General features: G+C 44.7%; 1 protein-coding gene across 1 annotated transcript in view; it reads left to right on the forward strand.

Moving 5' to 3' along the window:
• The window catches only part of LOC126187866 (atrial natriuretic peptide receptor 1-like), a 1,317,386-nt gene that overhangs the window by 912,969 nt on the left and 385,614 nt on the right, over nt 1-18,803 (forward strand). Inside the window, exon 8 of the mRNA XM_049929189.1 lies at nt 2,694-2,820. Coding sequence (XP_049785146.1) covers nt 2,694-2,820 — 127 coding nt within the window. The remainder of the gene's footprint in view (nt 1-2,693; nt 2,821-18,803) is intronic.

Below are 18,803 nucleotides of genomic sequence, written 5' to 3' on the forward strand. Positions count from 1 at the left end.
AATCGCTGACACAATGGGTGTCTTTTTCTGACGGAAAACTTTTATTATTTTGCCCTCTTCCGCCTCCGTGTGATTTGTTTTTAAGATCCACATGTATGGTGGAGATGTGATAAGTGAATGTCAAAATTACACTCATATTGAACGGGTCGACTCTTAGACAGAGGATTACAGCAACCAGCCACCTTTTACAATGCTATTTATTTTAACAGCGCTGTTACCTCCAGGTTCATCTTCAGACGGCTAGTTCTCATTTTACATTAGGTATCCTTTTTGTTTCCCCACCTGACAAAATTTCCTTGGGGTGGTGGTGCCCTACAATCAAAACAAGATGCGATACAACGCCTTTTTAACTTACAAGGGAACCTCCCCATCGCACCCCCCTCAGATTTAGTTATAAGTTGGCACAGTGGATAGGCATTGAAAAACTGAACACAGATCAATCGAGAAAACAGGAGAAAGTTGTGTGCAACAATAAAAATTAGTAAAATATACAAACTGAGTAGTCCATGTGCAAGATAAGCAACATCAAGGAGAATGCAAGCTCAGGAGCGCCGTGGTCCCGTGGTTAGCTTGAGTAGTTGCATAACGAGAGGTCCTTGGTTCAAGTCTTCCCTCGACCGAAAATTTTACTTTCTTTATTTTCGCAAAGTTATGATCTGTCCGTTCGTTCATTGACGTCTCTGTTCACTGCAATAAGTTTAGCGTCTGTGTTTTGCGACCGCACCGCAAAACCGTGCGATTAGTAGACGAAAGGACGTGCCTCTCCAATGGGAACCGAAAACATTTGATCGCAAGGTCATAGGTCAACCGATTCCTCCAAGGGAAAACACGTCTGATATATTCTATACGACACTGGTGACGGCATGTGCGTCACATGACAGGAATATGTTGTCGACCCACCTAACTTGTACAACACTTAGCGAATGGGTAAAAATATTCTTCTACCTTGCCCGATTTAGGTTTTCTTGGGGATGTGATAATCACTCCCAAAAAAGTGATGAAAAGATAAGAATTTGTCACATAAACTGAAAATAAAAAATTAAACTCTTCACTGGAGGAAAGACTTGAACCTACGACCTCTCGTTTCGTAGCTGCTCTCGCTAACCACGGGACGACGGCGCTCTTCGACTCCCAGTGTTCTTGATGTTGCCTATCTTCGCATGGACTATTCAGTTTGTATATTTTACTAATTTTTTTCATAGGTCCACACAACTTCTTCCTGTTTTCTCCATTGATCTGTGTTCAGTTTTTCAAGGCCTATCCACTGTGCCAACTTATAACTAAATCTGAGGGGGGTGCGATGGGGAGGTTCCATTGTTAGAGTTAACTTACAGTTAAAAAGACGTTGTCACACATCTTGTTTTAACTTACAGTCAAGAAGATATTGTCTCACATCTTGTTGTGATTGTAGGGCACCATCACCCCCAAGGAAATCTCGTCAGGTGGGAAAAGAAAAGGCGAAATCTAATTAAAACGTGAACTAGCCGTCTGAAGAGGAAGCCGGTGGTTCGAAACCGGTGACGGCGCTGTTTAAATAAATAAATAGCATTGTAAAAAGTGGCTGGTTGCTGTAATCTTCTGTGTAAGAGAGTCAACCCATATTCTATACACAGCCACGGTCTCAAAATGTCGGTTTTTGACAAAATAGCATACAGTCACATTTATGTTGCATGGGCAATACACTGCACATTTGGTATGGGATTGTGGTCCTGCTCTTATGGAAAAGCTTCGTCCGATCTCACATCGGAAGGCCCAACGACACCGACCGACCACCCTGTCATCCTCACCCAAAGGGTGTTCAAATGGTTCAAATGGCTCTGAGCACTATGGGAGTTAACATCTGAGGTCATCAGTCCCCTAGAACTTAGAACTACTTAAACCTAACTAACCTAAGGACATCACACACATCCATGCCCGAGGCAGGATTCGAACCTGCGACCGTAGCGGTCGCGCGGTTCCAGACTGAAGCGCCTAGAACCGCTCGGCCACCACCGGCCGGTTCCCAAAGGGTGTCACTCGATGCGGGTATGGAGGAGCTTGTGGTCATTTTGTCTTCTACTGCAAGCTCTTCTAGTGCAGGACGAAGATATTTTGGGAAGTGTACCAAAACAAGAAATAAAAATCCAGTAAACAGGTGCTCAAAAATGCATACCTTAAGGGCTATGAGCACTTGTTCATCTTCGCTACTTTGGAACACAACTCTTCTACTGAACAAGTGCTCATAAATTTTTAAGATATGCATTTTAGAGCACTTGTCTACTGTGCACTTTTTTCTTGTTTTGGTCCATACTACAGTTCCCAAAATATAGAAAGCAAAGAGCTTGCAGTAGAAGAGATTTGTTTCACCGTATCGAAGATAAAGAATTGCTCATAGCTCTTAAGGTATGCGTTTTTGAGCCCATGCCTACTTGACTTTTTGGTTTCGAATCATCACTCCTGTCATATCCATGAATACTGACCATCACTTCTGAAGTACACTCTGCAAGGATACGCAAATATGCAACAATGGTAAGCGGTGTGACAGTGCAGGCTGGTTGTTTGGGTTGTCTATTGCGGAACTGTTGAGAGCCACCACCTGTTGCTGCGAGACACGCCACGAGGTGACTGAAAGTTTTCCAAACACGGGGACAACGTAGCGCGTTGTAGCAGGTGAGAAGCAGCCACGAGAGCAAAGTGTTTGCTGTGTGTTGCAGGCGGTACAAGCTGGAGGCGGAGATCGCGTCCATGACGTGGCGGGTGCAGTGGTCCGACTTGACGGTGATGCCGCACGGGCGCACGCGCGGCAGCCTCTACAGCCTCGCCAAGCGCGGCAGTCAGCTGGTGAGTGCAAAGAACATGTATCTCTCTCTCTCTCTCTCTCTCTCTCTCTCTCTCTCTCTCTCTCTTACACCTTAGAAAGACAAAAGACATGTCACCAAGCACCACGCCGCTACCCGAGCAAACTTGACCGTCATGAACTACACAGTTCAGAGACCTGTTCATTACTTTCGCTGTGTCCGTAATATTTGTGCCACAAAGTCATTAAACAGAAGATCGCTGTGTTCACAGGTTACACTATTCTTCCTGGGCAGATCCATAACACGCTCAATGTCAAACAGAGGGAGAGGAATAAGAAAATACGTCTATACATGTAAGATAACATGACTTTTTCTCTTTGAGAGTGAACCTTGAATTTACTTTCAAAAATTTTTCTTAAGAATTTACTTTATTTACTAGCGATTCATCAAGAACATTAACACATTTAACCACACATTTTTTAAATGTTAAGGATAATAAGTTGCCGTCTCTTCATCTACGAATAGATGATGAATGCAGCTAGCCGCTAACTTTGTGTAATGTCTTGTCTGTATAGACGTGTATCTGTTGCCTTTAAGATCCCTTCACCATCACACAAATTTATATAGTAAAGTAAGGGCCTCCCATTTCTTGGCTGATCCGTGATAAGACAGGCGAAAAGTTAGACTAATGGAGGATTATTAGTATTATCTCTATTTTCATTCGCTCTCTCTCTCTCCTTTATCTATGTACAGTTTTTAATATAATATTTCATTACGTGAAATCAGCCAAATAGGATCTTTGGTGGAGTCCTTCGTCTTGGTAATCAGCGGCTGGCTTGCTGTAAGAGATCTTTACATTTATTATTACTGTTAAACACTGCATTTAGTCGGGAGAATCAATCGTGTGGACAATTTGTTCCTTTTATGAAAGATTGCGAATTCCAGATGTGTACGAAGCCTTTTTGGACGATTTAACACAGACTCAGTGATTGCAGGCTCTCTTCGACACAGCTGAAACTTCCCCACTAATTACAGGGCCAACGTGATCATCAAATGATTCAGAAAAAACTCATTCGTTCATTCACTCCCGAACAAAAAAGTCACAAACCTTATTTATGAAGGAAATCGTGTATTAAATCCATCTCCAATACATGTCCAGATCTCCGGTGATTCCACGCCTTAATTATTTTCCTTTTACAGTCTCTTTCGCTTCAAACAAATCGCTAGCGGCACAAATGTGAATTGGCTCGCTTTAGCAAGAAGAAAAGCAGAATATGTATCTTTCAGAAACACGTCAATCCCTCAACAGATACTCCAGAAGCTGTTCTAGTTACCCCTCCAACAACCAAGGAGAATGCATATATGCATCTCTGTTATTCCAAAGAATAAAAGTACTAGAAAATACTTTGGCGTCGACGAGCTGTCGCCGCATATATTACGAGAAAATCAGATCAGATACTTTTCCAAAGTGAATGAATGTGGATGGTTTGATTGACAATGATTAATTGGTGCGTGGTAGAGGGTATTTTCTGTGGGGACATTACACGTGGAAGTAGTTGCCAGGGAGTAACTGATGGAATCAAAATGAAATTGCTTTTAACAATTGGGAATTTTATTCCTAAAAGCTTTTTTTTTTTTTTTTTAAGAAACATTTATAATTATAAGCAGAAAGCACCCTCTAAATATCAAGTTACAATTTATTCGCAGGCAGAAAGAAACAAATTTTTGAGTGTGTGAACTTTCGGGCTGAGAACTTGGCCGCTCCCTTTTGACACGGCTGTAGTCACGACCGCTCACAACAAACTCTGAAAGACTACACTGGTGCAAATCTGCAACACACCAGATGACCTTAAAGTAAAGTTTTAACAGTTCACACAAGCACATAACTATGCACCCCGTAGGAGGGATGGAAATGGTACAAAACACAAAAATTAAAAGATTAACTTGCCACCGAAGGTGCAACTTGATTTAACTTCAAGAAAAGTCTTACGCTGGAAGGGTGGCAACTTTATATACTAAAACGACCATTTAAATAAGAGCCCATGAAATTCAATCTTATATAAAATTCTACACGGTTGGCCAAACCAATTAAGATGCTCTACAGTACACAGATACCGCCTCTCAAGATGATAAGCAAGATCAAAACATGTTTCAGGAATTAGGCCGTTACACTCCAAGCAATGAATTCGTTAACACACCAAATCCGACAAAATGACAGAGGCAGCTCCGAACGACAGATGACACTAACTGCCTAACAAATGCGGACGAGAGACAGACGAGCAAGCTGGGGACGAGAGACTGAACAAGAAAACAAGTAAAATTTAACAAGACTAAAGCACTTAACTTCTAATAAATTGCCGAACCGTCCGCTGCCAGCCGGTTCAACGGACGCAGGAAGACGCGCCGTTCGCCGGTCTTTCCTGGTGCCCACCAACCGACCGACTGCCCGCTGCTCCGTCCGCGACTGCTGCTCCGTCGCGACTGCACTGCTGGTGCGTCTCCCACTCACTTCCAAACACACGACGGCGGAAATACTGGCTCGGACCCAACCATGCAGAGGAAACACACTCACTGGCAAAACGGCATCCCTGCACCAGGAAAGGACCGAGCCAAGCTCCACAAGATGGTAACTGAAGGGGCGCAGAAGCGCTCGCAGAACCAGTTACACCACGGCGTCGCAGCTCGCACCAGCCACACTGATGTGCGTTGACTCCTGTTGCTCTCGTGTCGGCCGCGGAGCCACTCTCCTTGCTATACGCCGCGGCCCACTGTACTCACGTGGCGACCTAACACGCGCCCCCGCTCAAGGCGGACAAGTCATCTTGTGTCTCAGTGCGCGACCGACCAACCGATCGATCCAACCGCCAATGACCGTTGCCCGAGCAACTCGAGCAGACTGGCGGCCTAAAGCCGTCGGCACACGGACCGCGCATCCGAACGTTGAGCGTTGAGCGTGCCGTTTTTCTGACGTCATAGCGTGGAATAGCACGTTCTGGAGTCTTTCCGAACGTGCAGAGCAGTATGTCAGATATTCTGAGCGTGCGTCTCAGCGTTGACCAATGAGACGGCACAACGCCACCTACGTCACACGCACGCCGTCTCCCTTCAGTACGAAGTTGTGAGGCGCCATATTGGCATTCATTTCAAGCCTATATGTATATATGCCGTTTCTGAGCACCAGCAAATTGAGAATTACTGGAAAACCTGTTGTTAACTGTTTTATTCGTTCCAATAAAATAATTAGAAACATCACATATGTGGCAAAAGAATGATTGTAACTTGCGTATTATGAGAGTAGGCTATTTGAAGGCAGCGACACACTGAAGATCCACCCAAAACGCGTTGTTCTTGGTACAATTTGTTATAGTTAAATTTCAATTAGTAACATAATTATCTACGATTAATGTTTTTAGCTGGAGGTAACACAATATATCCGGGCTGAAGCAGTTCGGTATTGGTGTAGCGTAATGAGTAGCAACTCTGACCGAGAATGGAGTTTTTGTTAGGGCGGTGGTTCGCGTCGTAACATTTCCAAATTTTTTCCTAACATTCACGTTTATATTAGTTTCTGATACTTTATTATTAGTTTCATATAAGTATATGTTATAATATTTGATGTTATATAAATATAAGCTCACCTTTTCTTGAGGGGTGACTTTGTTCGATTGGCTTAATCTACTAGACAGCTTGCGCTACTTGAATAAAGATATTTTGCTCCTTTTTCTTTTACGCTTCCTAAAAGATTCTGCTACTGGGTGGGAACAGTGATCACGTGAGACTGACGTTAGGGGTTTTACTAAATGTGGGAATGATGAAATAATGTTTATCTTATGCGGAGAAGTATTCCAAATTTGTACCGCACTGTTTGATATGGAACTTTTTTACGCCTGTGTCCTTATTGATTGGACATGGTACTTTCCTTTTCGTGGACGATGAAGGAACTGTACATTTTAATAAAACTAAAGTGGGAATTTCACGAGCGCCTCTTGAGTAAACAGTGTGATTTACGAACTAGAAACATCCCTGAACTGCCGCTGTAGTGCGTTGCTATCGCGTATACCGCGTTGGGGCCCACGTACCGTATGCACAAGTCGCATCGTTCCTGAGCGTTCAGCAGCACGTTGAACTTGGCACGCTCAACGTTAACGTTCGACAGCACGGTCCGTGTGCCGACGGCTTAACGCGCAGACTCAGATGCGGGAACTAAGCCCCGACCGGGCGACCATTCGCTGGGTTCTCTTACTGTAGGAGTGGAAAGACTCTCATTTATCTGGCTTTAAAGATTGACCCGAACGAAAGACATACTAACACCCCGGACGACAGACAGACACTAACTGCCTAACAAATGCGGACGAGAGACTGACCCAGACTGGCCCCAGACTGACTCTGGCTGACCCCGACTGAACAACTCCCCCTGGCGAGTTTTTTTTTCCTTTATTGTAATTTTAATCACCTATACAGGCGGGCTGGCAGCAGCACATTACGCTGCTCTTCAGCCTTAAGTGGAAACAATAACATGACATATAGGTGATACAGACAATATAAAAAACGGCGGGCAAAAAATGGAGATACAAGAAAAACAATAAACATGAAGCCGTTCACGTTGGACGATAAAAACACTAACACTTGTGGACACGGCGCACAAAACACGGAGAACGGCGATGGCACATGTGAACAGTGGAGTCGTAACTGCACGAAACACAAAACGAAGCACACACACGAGATACTGATGGCGATGATCTCCGGCGCGCGAATGTTCACTATGCGTGTGCGAGTCCGGGGACCTGCCAAGAGAGGAGGAGGAGGAAGGGGAGTGGGAGAGCGAGAGGGGAGAGCAGAGATGCCACGGGCAGGGGAGAAAAGGGGGGAGGGAGGAAGGGGGAGGGGAAGCCCGGGGGAAGAGGCGTGGAGGGAGGGGACGTTGGAAAAGGGAAGAGAAGGGAAGGGAAGAGAAGGGAAGGGAAGAGAAGGGAGGGAGGGTGCCTAAAGGAAAGGACACCGGAAGTGGGGGGTGGGGCAGGGTCAAAGTTGATAGGAGGGGTAGATGGAGGGGAGGAGGACATCATCAGGGAGGGGGAGCTGGCGGAAGCCACCTTGGGAAAGGGTAAGGAGGGTGGAGAGATGGAGACCGGGTGGGACGTGCGAATATAGGCACGGCAGCGGGCGGGGGTGGGAGAGGATCGGGGAGACGAGCGGGTGAGGAGGATCGAGTTTGCGGGAGGTGTACAGGATCCGTATCCTCTCAAAGGAAAAGGAGGAGGTGGGGGTAGGGGATGAGATTGTACAGGATCCGCGTGGGGGAGGGGAGACGGATGCGATAGGTGAGGCGGAGAGCATGACGTTCAAGGATTTGGAGGGATTGATAAAAGGTTGGGGGGGGGGGGCGGAGATCCAAGCCAGATGGGCATAACAAAGGATAGGGCGGATGAGGGACTTATAGGTGTGGAGGATGGTGGAGGGGTCCAGACCCCACGTACGGCCAGAGAGGAGCTTGAGGAGACTGAGTCGGGAGCATGCCTTGGCTCGGATTGTCCGGAGGTGGAGAGTCCAGGAGAGGCGACGGTCGAGGGTGACGCCAAGGTACTTAAGGGTGGGAGTGAGGGCGATAGGACGGCCATAGATGGTGAGATAGAAATCAAGGAGGCGGAAGGAAGGGGTGGTTTTGCCTACAATGATCGCCTGGGTTTTGGAGGGACCCCTGGCGAGCTCATAGCGCCCCTTAAATGCACGTGAACAGGCAACCTTTCCCCTTTCCCACCAGAGGGAGAAACCAAATCTGCGATTGCCACAGCGGCGCCACCGCCAGAAACGAAGGGCGACTGCTTCACACAACGGCGCGCTCTTCAAAAGAGGAATTTTTACCACGGCTCAGAGAGATTATAGAACCACGTTTTGCAAATGTTGTCATTACAGAAATCAGTGAGAACGCTATGATCACCGACCTACTATCGATACAAACTCATCCAAGCGATGGCACCATCATCTGGCGAGGAATGACTGCTAGTCAGGCACACGCACGCTACGTGGTCTATCAGTGAGCGTGCTGCCTGTTTTAATATTTTTTTTGTGGGATCAAAAATTTAAAAAAAATCTCTCACACCGGCCTGATTTGGCTTCACTGATCAGGATAGTAAAAACATGCGTATGTCAAGGGAATTTTCATTCACAAAGCAGGCTTATCACATTCACACAATTCAATATTGCTCTATCCCGATTAAATTGAGCTTAACTTAAATTCCATAAGGCAGTGAAGCAATTTCGAAGTCTCGGTGCGACGAAAATTGTCAGTCGATCTCCTGGAAACATTTGTAATAATTATTAACTTTCGGTGATCACATGTGAAGGCCGGAGATCTGCTGGTAAGACCGTGTTAGCCTGTTTATTTGAAGTAACTGGAAATCTTGAGCATACAAAACGGCAGGTTCGTCCAGTGTAAATCAGACGTTCCCCACTGATCCCGTGCAACACAGCGTAGTAAGCAGACACTGTCAATAATAATCAGTTAAATAATACGCGAACGCACTTACTTTAGTTTAGTTCATGTATTAAATTCCTTCTCATACAGAATCTGCTCAAGATGGCGACTAGCTCAACAATACATACATATACATCCTCTTTCTTTCACGATTAATCGGCAAGAATTCCTTCATTCTTTTCATAAGAGAAAACATAGATAGCAGAGCAGCTATTCCATGGAGTAAATGGACGCTCCAAGGAATAATTGGGCTTGAAACTACTTTGCATTGATAATCGGTAAGATATGAAGAGATATTTCGAGATATGTACTGAGTTATATAATTTATAAAATTTCTGAAAATATCGTGGAGAGACCGCTGCAAGAGACATTACACCGTGTGTAGAATACGGAAGGCACGAGACGCATCTACGTTTGACTGAGGGCAGATTGTGATCGCCCGGAAGTTCGGCGCGCACATTTCTGAAGCTGCACAACTTGTCGGGTGTTGGAGGAGTGCTGTGGTGTGCGCAAATTGAGGCAAAGGGCTGAACAGTGCAGCACTTTCGGCGCGCAGAGCCAGCCACACCGCTTTGCTGCCCGACTGCCACGAGTGGTCTCACGGTGTGATGTCTCAGGCTGACGACAACATAGGTGAAGATATCGGCAATGCTGATACTTACGAGGAAGCTGTATCTCAAACACAGGATCCTACAGAATCGGACATTTCCTCATTAATCAAGCACCGATCTAGTAAACAACAACCAAAGAAAATGAAGAAACTCGATGTTTTGAAGCTTATACAACATTCCATCGTTGTAGGATGAACAAAGGGCGAGAGAAACAGCGACTGAACGTAAGCCTCAAAATCTGCCAGTGACATACTCTGCCGTTTCTTCATGTCGATGTACCAAACGACAAAAAATATGCCACAAAGAAATCGACATTTCATCCCAGGTAAAATACTTGGAGCGATTTCGCAGACTGAGGCATTTCACCCGTGAATTCGCTGTCATCCAGCTCGCGAACTTGAACCACCTCGGAATTACGACGCAACGAGCGTTTCATACCCAGTGTACTCGTCGGAAGCCAGCGGTACGTTTTTGACACTTTTTCAGAACTTAGTGGGCGTACTTTCAAGTACAGCTGCTGGATCATATGCTCAACTCATTAACAGTAACAATTCCCATAATTAATTTTCCAAAGTCACCTATACAATTCTCGTTTGTGTATTTACTTTCTAACAAATTCAGTACAACTTAACTCAAGAACACAGTGGCTTTTTCCTCACTTCCAGTTGGTTTTTGAGCATTTACCCTTCAGAAAATATAGATTTCAGCACGAGCTCGTTAACCTCGTGCAACTGACTATGGTCTAAACAAAAGTAGTTCGTGAACTTGATATCAGAAAACTCTTGATGTAAAAGCGAATTCGCAACGACTATTTCTCTTGTTCGTATATTCGATTTTCCATTCTGATCTGTTCCATTTTCAAGTGTGTAACCTCCCCACAAAATAATAAATAAATATTATTGGGTTAATGATTCTAATTTTAGTGTAACCTCAAAACAAAATTCTTTCTCATTTGCAACTTCCCTACAAAATTCTTTTCACATTAACCTCAACACAAAATTCTTTCTGATTTAATCTAAGCTCAAAATTCATTCACATTTAGCGTAACCTCAAAACAGAAAAATTCCTAAACCTCTCGACAGTAAAAATTATAATTATGTCGTTCACATTCAGTATAACATCCCAATAAAAAAAATCAGTAACCTGGTAATAAAACAATGTAACAAACCTCTCAATTAAATTGTCGCTCACTTATGACTTTACAATAATTCACTGTGAATTTATCCTGGTAAATTTTGGACGACAGCAGTGCTGCGTCATGGCCCTGAAAGATCTAACCTGGTAAATTTTGGACGACAGCAGTGCTGCGTCATGGCCCTGAAAGATCATTCCGAAAAAAAAAAAGGAAAAATTCTTACCTCAGTGAAGTCGCCGGATATATCTGCTCTTACAATAAATTTTTCCGGCACAGCTCTGTGCAATGCTGGCCGACCTATCTGTCATTTATGAAAGGGAGCTACTGATTTTTCTATTGCAATAATCGGGATGATCATGGATGGGAGAAATTAGTAAATTCTTTAAATTGAAATGAATGGTTGTTAAAAGTTAGTTTTTATGAGGAAGATTATTATTACGAGAGTTTTAAAACATTTACATGCGACTTGAGATAACATTACTACATATGCGCGACGCTGCTTTTTACCTTATACAATAATACTCAGGCTCCGGCATCGCTGCACCGCGATACACCATACCAGACCAGAGCAGACTCCAGACTAGCAACAACTTACTGCTACAGCTACACAGTTCCTACTGCAGCCAACACTGCTCTCTGGTCAGAGACCTTGCATACCGCAGGCAGCGCATGAGCAATACATCGAAATTACATCTGCTCGGACCTCTTACAAGTGTTATACACTGAAGAGCCAAAGAAACTGGTACATCTGCCTAATATCGTGTAGGCGCCCGCGAGCACGCAGAAGGGCCGCAGCAGGACGTGACAGGTACTCGACTAATGTCTGAAGTAGTGCTGGAGGGAATTGATACCATGAATGCTGCACGGCTGTCCATAAATCCGTAAGAGTACGACGCGGTGGAGAACTCTTCTGAACAGCACGTAGCAAGCCATCCCAGATATGCTCAATAGTGTTCATGTCTGGGGCAATCGGAGGCCAGCAGAAGTGTTTAAACTCAGAAGACTGTTGCTGAAGCGCCGGCCGATGTGGCCGTGCGGTTCTAGGCGCTTCAGTCTGGAACCGCGTGACCGCTACGGTCGCAGGTTCGAATCCTGCCTCGGGCATGGATGTGTGTGATGTCCTTAGGTTAGTTAGGTTTAAGTAGTTCTAAGTTCTAGGGGACTGATGACCTTAGAAGTTAAGTCCCATAGTGCTCAGAGCCATTTGAACCATTTTTTTGTTGCTGAAGCCACTCTGTAGCAGTTCTAGATGTGTCGGATGTCACATTGTCCTGCTGGAATTGCCCAAGTCGTCGGAATGCAAAGTGGACACGAATGGATGCAGGTGGTCAGAAACGATGCTTACGTATGTCACTTGTCAGAGTCGTGTCTAGACGTATCACGGGTCCCGTATCACTCCAAAATCCAACCATGCAACATGTTTCCAGTCATCAACAGTCCAATGTCGGTGTTGACGGGCACAGGCGAGACGTAAAGCTTTGTGTCGTGCAGTCATCAAGGCTACACGAGTGGGCCTACGGCTCCGAAAGCCCATATCGGTGATGCTTCGTTGAATGGTTGGCACACTCACACTTGTTGATGGCCCAATATTGAAATCTGTAGCAATTTTTCGAACGGTTGCACTTCTGTCACGTTGAACGATTTTCTTCAGTTATTGTTGGCCCCGTTTCGCAGGATCTTTCTGCGGCCGCACCGAGGTGGGAGATTTGATGTTTTACCGGATTCCTGATATTCACGGTACACTCGTGAAATGGTCGTACGGGAAAATCCCCACTTCATCGCTACCTTGGAGATGGTGTAACCCATCGCTCGTGCACCGACTATAACACCACTTTCGAATTCAATTAAATATTGATAACCTGCCATTTTAGCATCAGTAACCGATGTTAACAACTGCGCCGAATTGTCTTTTATAGGCGTTGCCGACCGCAGCGCCGTATTCTGCCTGTTTACGTATCTCTGTACTTGAATACGCATGTCTATACTAGTTTCTTTGGCGCTCAGTGTATAATAATAGCAGCATATCCTTTTCGTCATCAGCTTCGTACTCTGAACTAAGATTCATGAGTTCAGCGATACCTTGCCAAGGAAGAACTGCGTACTGGATCAACAAGGAAAGACTTCGTAACAATGGCTAAACTGCTTCTCAATATGCGCACCCACTATGTTGCGAAGTACGAGGGCAGTTCAATAATTAATGCAACACATTTTTTTTCTCGGCCAATTTTGATTGAAAAAACCGGAAATTTCTTGTGGAATATTTTCAAACATTTCCGCTTCGTCTCCTATAGTTTCATTGACTTCCGGCAGGTGGCAGCACTGTACGGAGCTGTTAAAATGGCGTCTGTAACGGATGTGCGTTGCAAACAACGGGCAGTGATCGAGTTTCTTTTGACGGGAAACCAGGGCATCTCAGATATTCATAGGCGCTTGCAGAATGTCTACGGTGATCTGGCAGTGGACAAAAGCACGGTGAGTCGTTGGGCAAAGCGTGTGTCATCATCGCCGCAACCTCAAGCAAGACTGTCTGATCTCCCGCGTGCGGGCCGGCCGTGCACAGCTGTGACTCCTGCAATGGCGGAGCGTGCGAACACACTCGTTCGAGATGATCGACGGATCACCATCAAACAACTCAGTGCTCAACTTGACATCTCTGTTGGTAGTGCTGTCACAATTGTTCACCAGTTGAGATATTCAAAGGTTTGTTCCCGCTGGGTCCCTCGTTGTCTAACCGAACACCATAAAGAGCAAAGGAGAACTATCTTTGCGGAATTGCTTGCATGTTATGTGTCTGAGGGTGACAATTTCTTGTCAAAGATTGTTACAGGCGATGAAACATGGGTTCATCACTTCGAACCTGAAACAAAACGGCAATCAATGGAGTGGCACCACACCCACTCCCCTACCAAGAAAAAGTTTAAAGACATACCCTCAGCCGGTAAAGTCATGGTTACAGTCTTCTGGGACGCTGAAGGGGTTATTCTGTTCGATGTCCTTCCCCATGGTCAAACGATCAACTCTGAAGTGTATTGTGCTACTCTTCAGAAATTGAAGAAACGACTTCAGCGTGTTCGTAGGCACAAGAAACTGAACGAACTTCTCCTTCTTCATGACAACGCAAGACCTCACACAAGTCTTCGCACCTGAGAGGAGCTCACAAAACTTCAGTGGACTGTTCTTCCTCATGCACCCTACAGCTCCGATCTCGCACCGTCGGATTTCCATATGTTTGGCCCAATGAAGGACGCAATCCGTGGGAGGCACTACGCGGATGATGAAGAAGTTATTGATGCAGTACGACGTTGGCTCCGACATCGACCAGTGGAATGGTACCGTGCAGGCATACAGGCCCTCATTTCAAGGTGGTGTAAGGCCGTAGCATTGAATGGAGATTACGTTGAAAAATAGTGTTGTGTAGCTAAAAGATTGGGGAATAACCTGGTGTATTTCAATGCTGAATAAAACAACCCCTGTTTCAGAAAAAAATGTGTTGCATTACTTATTGAACTGCCCTCGTATTTCCTTTGCTGCGCTGCAGTGACCTACCTTGCCCTTCGTCGGGTGCGTTCGAAAGTGCACCTAGCCTTTGACTATGTGTGGGACTGCACAGTGCAGCTCCAGTTACTTTGACGTGCCCGTCCTTATTCATGGCTACTTTCTCCCAAAGGATACGCCACCCTATATCCACCAAACGCAGACCCGCCTGATATTTTGGGATTTACGGATGTTCTGCATCCCAAATATCACATCGGAGATAGTTTATTGATCTTAAAATACATTCATAGCAAAAACGATCAACCACAAACCCAAATTTCATCCGACTGGCGGTTTTTTTTTAACAGCGCCTGATGGTAACCAAATTCCTCTTACGTGGATAACGTGTGCAATAAATCCGAAGAATTGGTTGCATATCTAGAAATTAAACACGTGGGGCGTCGGTAGAACGATTATGTTCAGTTAGAAGCATGCATTTACAGGCTGATTATGTTCTTCTACTCCAAAATGTTGACGTAACGAGAAGTAAATGAGTGTTGTTGTAACGTGTAGAACGCCAACATTGAGTCTAGTTTCCTCTCTTAAGTAAGAGACAAATTTTGGATCTACCGTGTAATCCTACGAAATACGAACTTCGTACCTCTTAACGTTACTCTATAATTTGTTGCGAGACTGTTGCAGGAGGTAGCAGCACCACTTATCCTAGGTGTGGTGTCATCGCCAGACACCACACTTTGGCGCAGTCGGTAGGACTCGAACCTACGCTCCCAAAGGGAAATGTGGTGTCACCGCCAGACACCACACTTGCTAGGTGGTAGCCTTTAAATCGGCCGCGGTCCGCTAGTATACGTCGGACCCGCGTGTCGCCACTGTCAGTGATTGCAGACAGAGCGCCGCCACATGGCAGGTCTAGACACACTTCCTAGCACTCGCCCCAGTTGTACAGCCGACTTTGCTAGAGATGGAACTGACGAATTACGCTCTCATTTGCCGAGACGATAGTTAGCATAGCCTTCAGCTACGTCATTTGCTACGACCTAGCAAGTGTGGTGTCTGGCGATGACACCACACTAGGATCTACCGTATGCTGGTGCCCTGACTTCAGAGGAACTGCTTCGCGCAGCGACTGACGGGCGCTGGCTGTGTTTAGGATCGCGGCCTCGCGTGTGGCAGGAGGTAATAACGCGTTACCCTGACCCCGCGCCTTGACACGTTCCTCTCTGGCGCTCGTCATTTGTTCGCCGAATGACCTGCTGAGCGCGCCGCGGCACGGTAGACGCCATCTGCGTGAATTACGGCAGTCCGCATATTGCTTCTTGGGGTCCACTCGTTACCGTTGTTTATGAAAGTAATCCATGGCGAAAGGCTCCCAGCCAATAAGCGCTCTATGGCGCGTTTGCAAAGCTGCTCCAAAAAAATACGAGACGCACAGGCGCTGGGAAACATCATGAACACGGTAGCACGTTAATGTTTGCTTGATAATGAGATGTTAATTATTGCGAAATACGTGGTTATTGCTGAGATGCACAATGTACACACGTAAAATGTCAAAGACGGTACTCATATACACTATTAAAATTAAGTAACCTTTCCTGATACACCTGTCCATATAATGGGAATCACGTCCCATATTCATTGATGATTATCGAGAATAATGCCGGAGGTGTGTAAGTTCTTGTCCATTTGGTTTGACATTTGCTGGTCGCTACGGCCGAGCAGTTCTAGGCACTTCAGTCCGGAACCGCACTGCTGCTACGGTCGCAGATTCGAATCCTGCCTCTGGCATGGATGTGTGTGATGTCTTTAGGTTAGTTAGGTTTAAGTGGTTCTAAGTTCTAGGGGACTGATCACCTCAGACGTTAAGTTCCATAGTGCTCAGAGCCATTTGAACCATTTTCGTTTGACATTTATTTTCCCCTAAAGAGCCGTAAGTGTTTACTGTTTGGTCAGTGTAGCATCTATGATCGTTACGAATTCTTGTGAATTGTAACGCAGTATTCGAGTTGTATGGATAAGTGCAGAATAAATGCAAAGAAGCATGGCATTAGAAGCTTCCGATTTGCCCGTCATACCTGGTGAAGGCAATTCTATGAGCAGTCTGTTGTTCTCACACACTGTAAGACATCGAAGTAACCTGGTGGATGATTTGTTGTTCGTGAACAGTAGTCCTCATCTCCACCAAAACATAAAAAGAAGGATTTGTAAAAAACTTCAGCTTCCAACTTTCTACAGTATGATATCTATCTTCTCACGAGTTACGCGTATTAGGCTTAGCAGCCGATGAATTGCTGTAGAGTACCAGTGGAACTGCAGAATTAGTGTGGTTTGTTGACCACATCTGTAAAATGTTCCAGAAAAATATCTACAGTATGTGCTCTCAGGAAGTGGAATTACAGTCCTTTCTGCTGTCAAACAGCATTTTTTTTTTTTAGTAGAAGCGAACGACGAAAAGACAGACGTATTACACACGATACAGCTTAGAAAATACGTAACTATACTAATCAATATAGGAATTAATTACGTCTATCCAGTAACGTATAGCACTTCTTTCACATTTGTGTCGGGTGAGGCGGATGCGTTCTGAGTTGGACATCACGAGTGTACGAAATAATTACGGAGCTCTCCTGATCCGTGATAGCTCAAACGGCGTCCACACCTTGTGCCGTCTTAGTTTCTTAAAAAGTGAGGCTTGAATTTAATTAAAACCCGAGCGATTCAGTAAGCTTATGTTTGTTTTGTAATTCTGTTATGGTGAAATACCGCAGTCAGGAGCCTCAAATAAAAAAGAACCTAGAAAATTTAAGTTACTAGTATGACACTCATATCTGGGGCCCTACGAGGTGTGTAAAAAAAGCAATGAGACTGTCAAACCTGCGATCAATGTGACGACACTGTGATCTTCTAAGGGGAGACAGGTATGTTCGTCCCTTCCAGACACTCAGTCCGAGTTTCAGCTCGTACAGCCATCACGTGATTTTTTGTGAGCGCCATCAGTGAAGTTTGGAAAGTTGAAACAAGTCTATGGGTGACATTTCTCACCAAGAGCACAAGTTTTTTACTTGGTGCAAATCAGTTTTGGAAGGACAAGAGAGACCTCTAGCTTCAAAAACCAATGAAAACGTCGAATGCGTGTGTGCATAAAGAATTGGTTCCTCCAAGACAAACTGCCAACCAAGTATTTTACAAAGTTGTCCTTGAAAGACACAGGAAAAGGGTGAATTGCATGAGACCTGACATTGCCGAGAAGTGGATGGCGCATCATGACAACGCCCTATGTTACGCAGCCACATCCATCACAGAATTTTTAACTTCAAAAGGCATCCCTGTTTATCCTCAGCCCCCCTATTCACCTGACCTGAGTCCTTATGACTCTTTTCTTTTCCCAAAATTGAAAATTGCAGAAAGTACGTCATTTTGGGATTCTGCAGAAGATTCAAAAGAATAAGACCGACATGTTAAAGGCCCTGCCAGTTGAAGCCTTTTGGCGCTGTTACCAAGATTGGGAAAAGCGACTTCGCCAGGATATAGATGACGAAAGGAACTACTCTGAAGAGGACAGTATTGTTGTTTGAAAAAATTAAAAAAAATTGCAGCTAAAAAGTCTGTCTCATTACTTTCCTCACACACCTCGTACGATTGTGATGTACCTGCATTTAGTAAGTTTTTTCATTACGAGCGCCTCTCATAAAACAACGGAAGACAAAGTGATAAATCAATGGCAAAAGTTTTTTCCAGCCTCACACGATGATTTAAGAACTGCATACTAGGTAAAGCTATCGAAAATAATTTTTTAAATAAAAGTGGGTTTTTAATATAGCATATTTTAAAAACAGACAAAAAAGTACAAAATAATATCTCCTAGCACCATACAGAGTCCCAACCTTATATACGTAGACATGGGAATTTGTGACTGTACATTTTTAATAGCTATGAAAATACATGTAAAATTTAAAACGAAAACTGTGGGACTCATGCAATAAGTAATAATAAGGTGGTGAACTATTCATACATCAATTAGTAAGTAGTGTATTAGTAAGGAGGTGAACTATTCATGCATCAGTTGTGCATTTCATGTGTTGCAGTGATTTAATATTGCCTTATCATCCAGTTATGAGCTATGCTTTACATTTGAAGTCATACAGTTATGAGCTATGTTTAAAGTTTGAAGTCTGTAGTTAAATGGGAAATTACTTTAAAATGAAACTCCAACTTTGTACCAAACAGCCAGACAGAAAAGAAAGGAATAACCATCTCGTCTTCCCTCCTCTCTCTGCTCAGCCATGCCCATCCACTTGCGTACCACCTGGTAC

The sequence above is a fragment of the Schistocerca cancellata genome, chromosome 5 (assembly GCF_023864275.1).
Source record: "Schistocerca cancellata isolate TAMUIC-IGC-003103 chromosome 5, iqSchCanc2.1, whole genome shotgun sequence".
Lineage (NCBI taxonomy): Eukaryota > Metazoa > Arthropoda > Insecta > Orthoptera > Acrididae > Schistocerca > Schistocerca cancellata.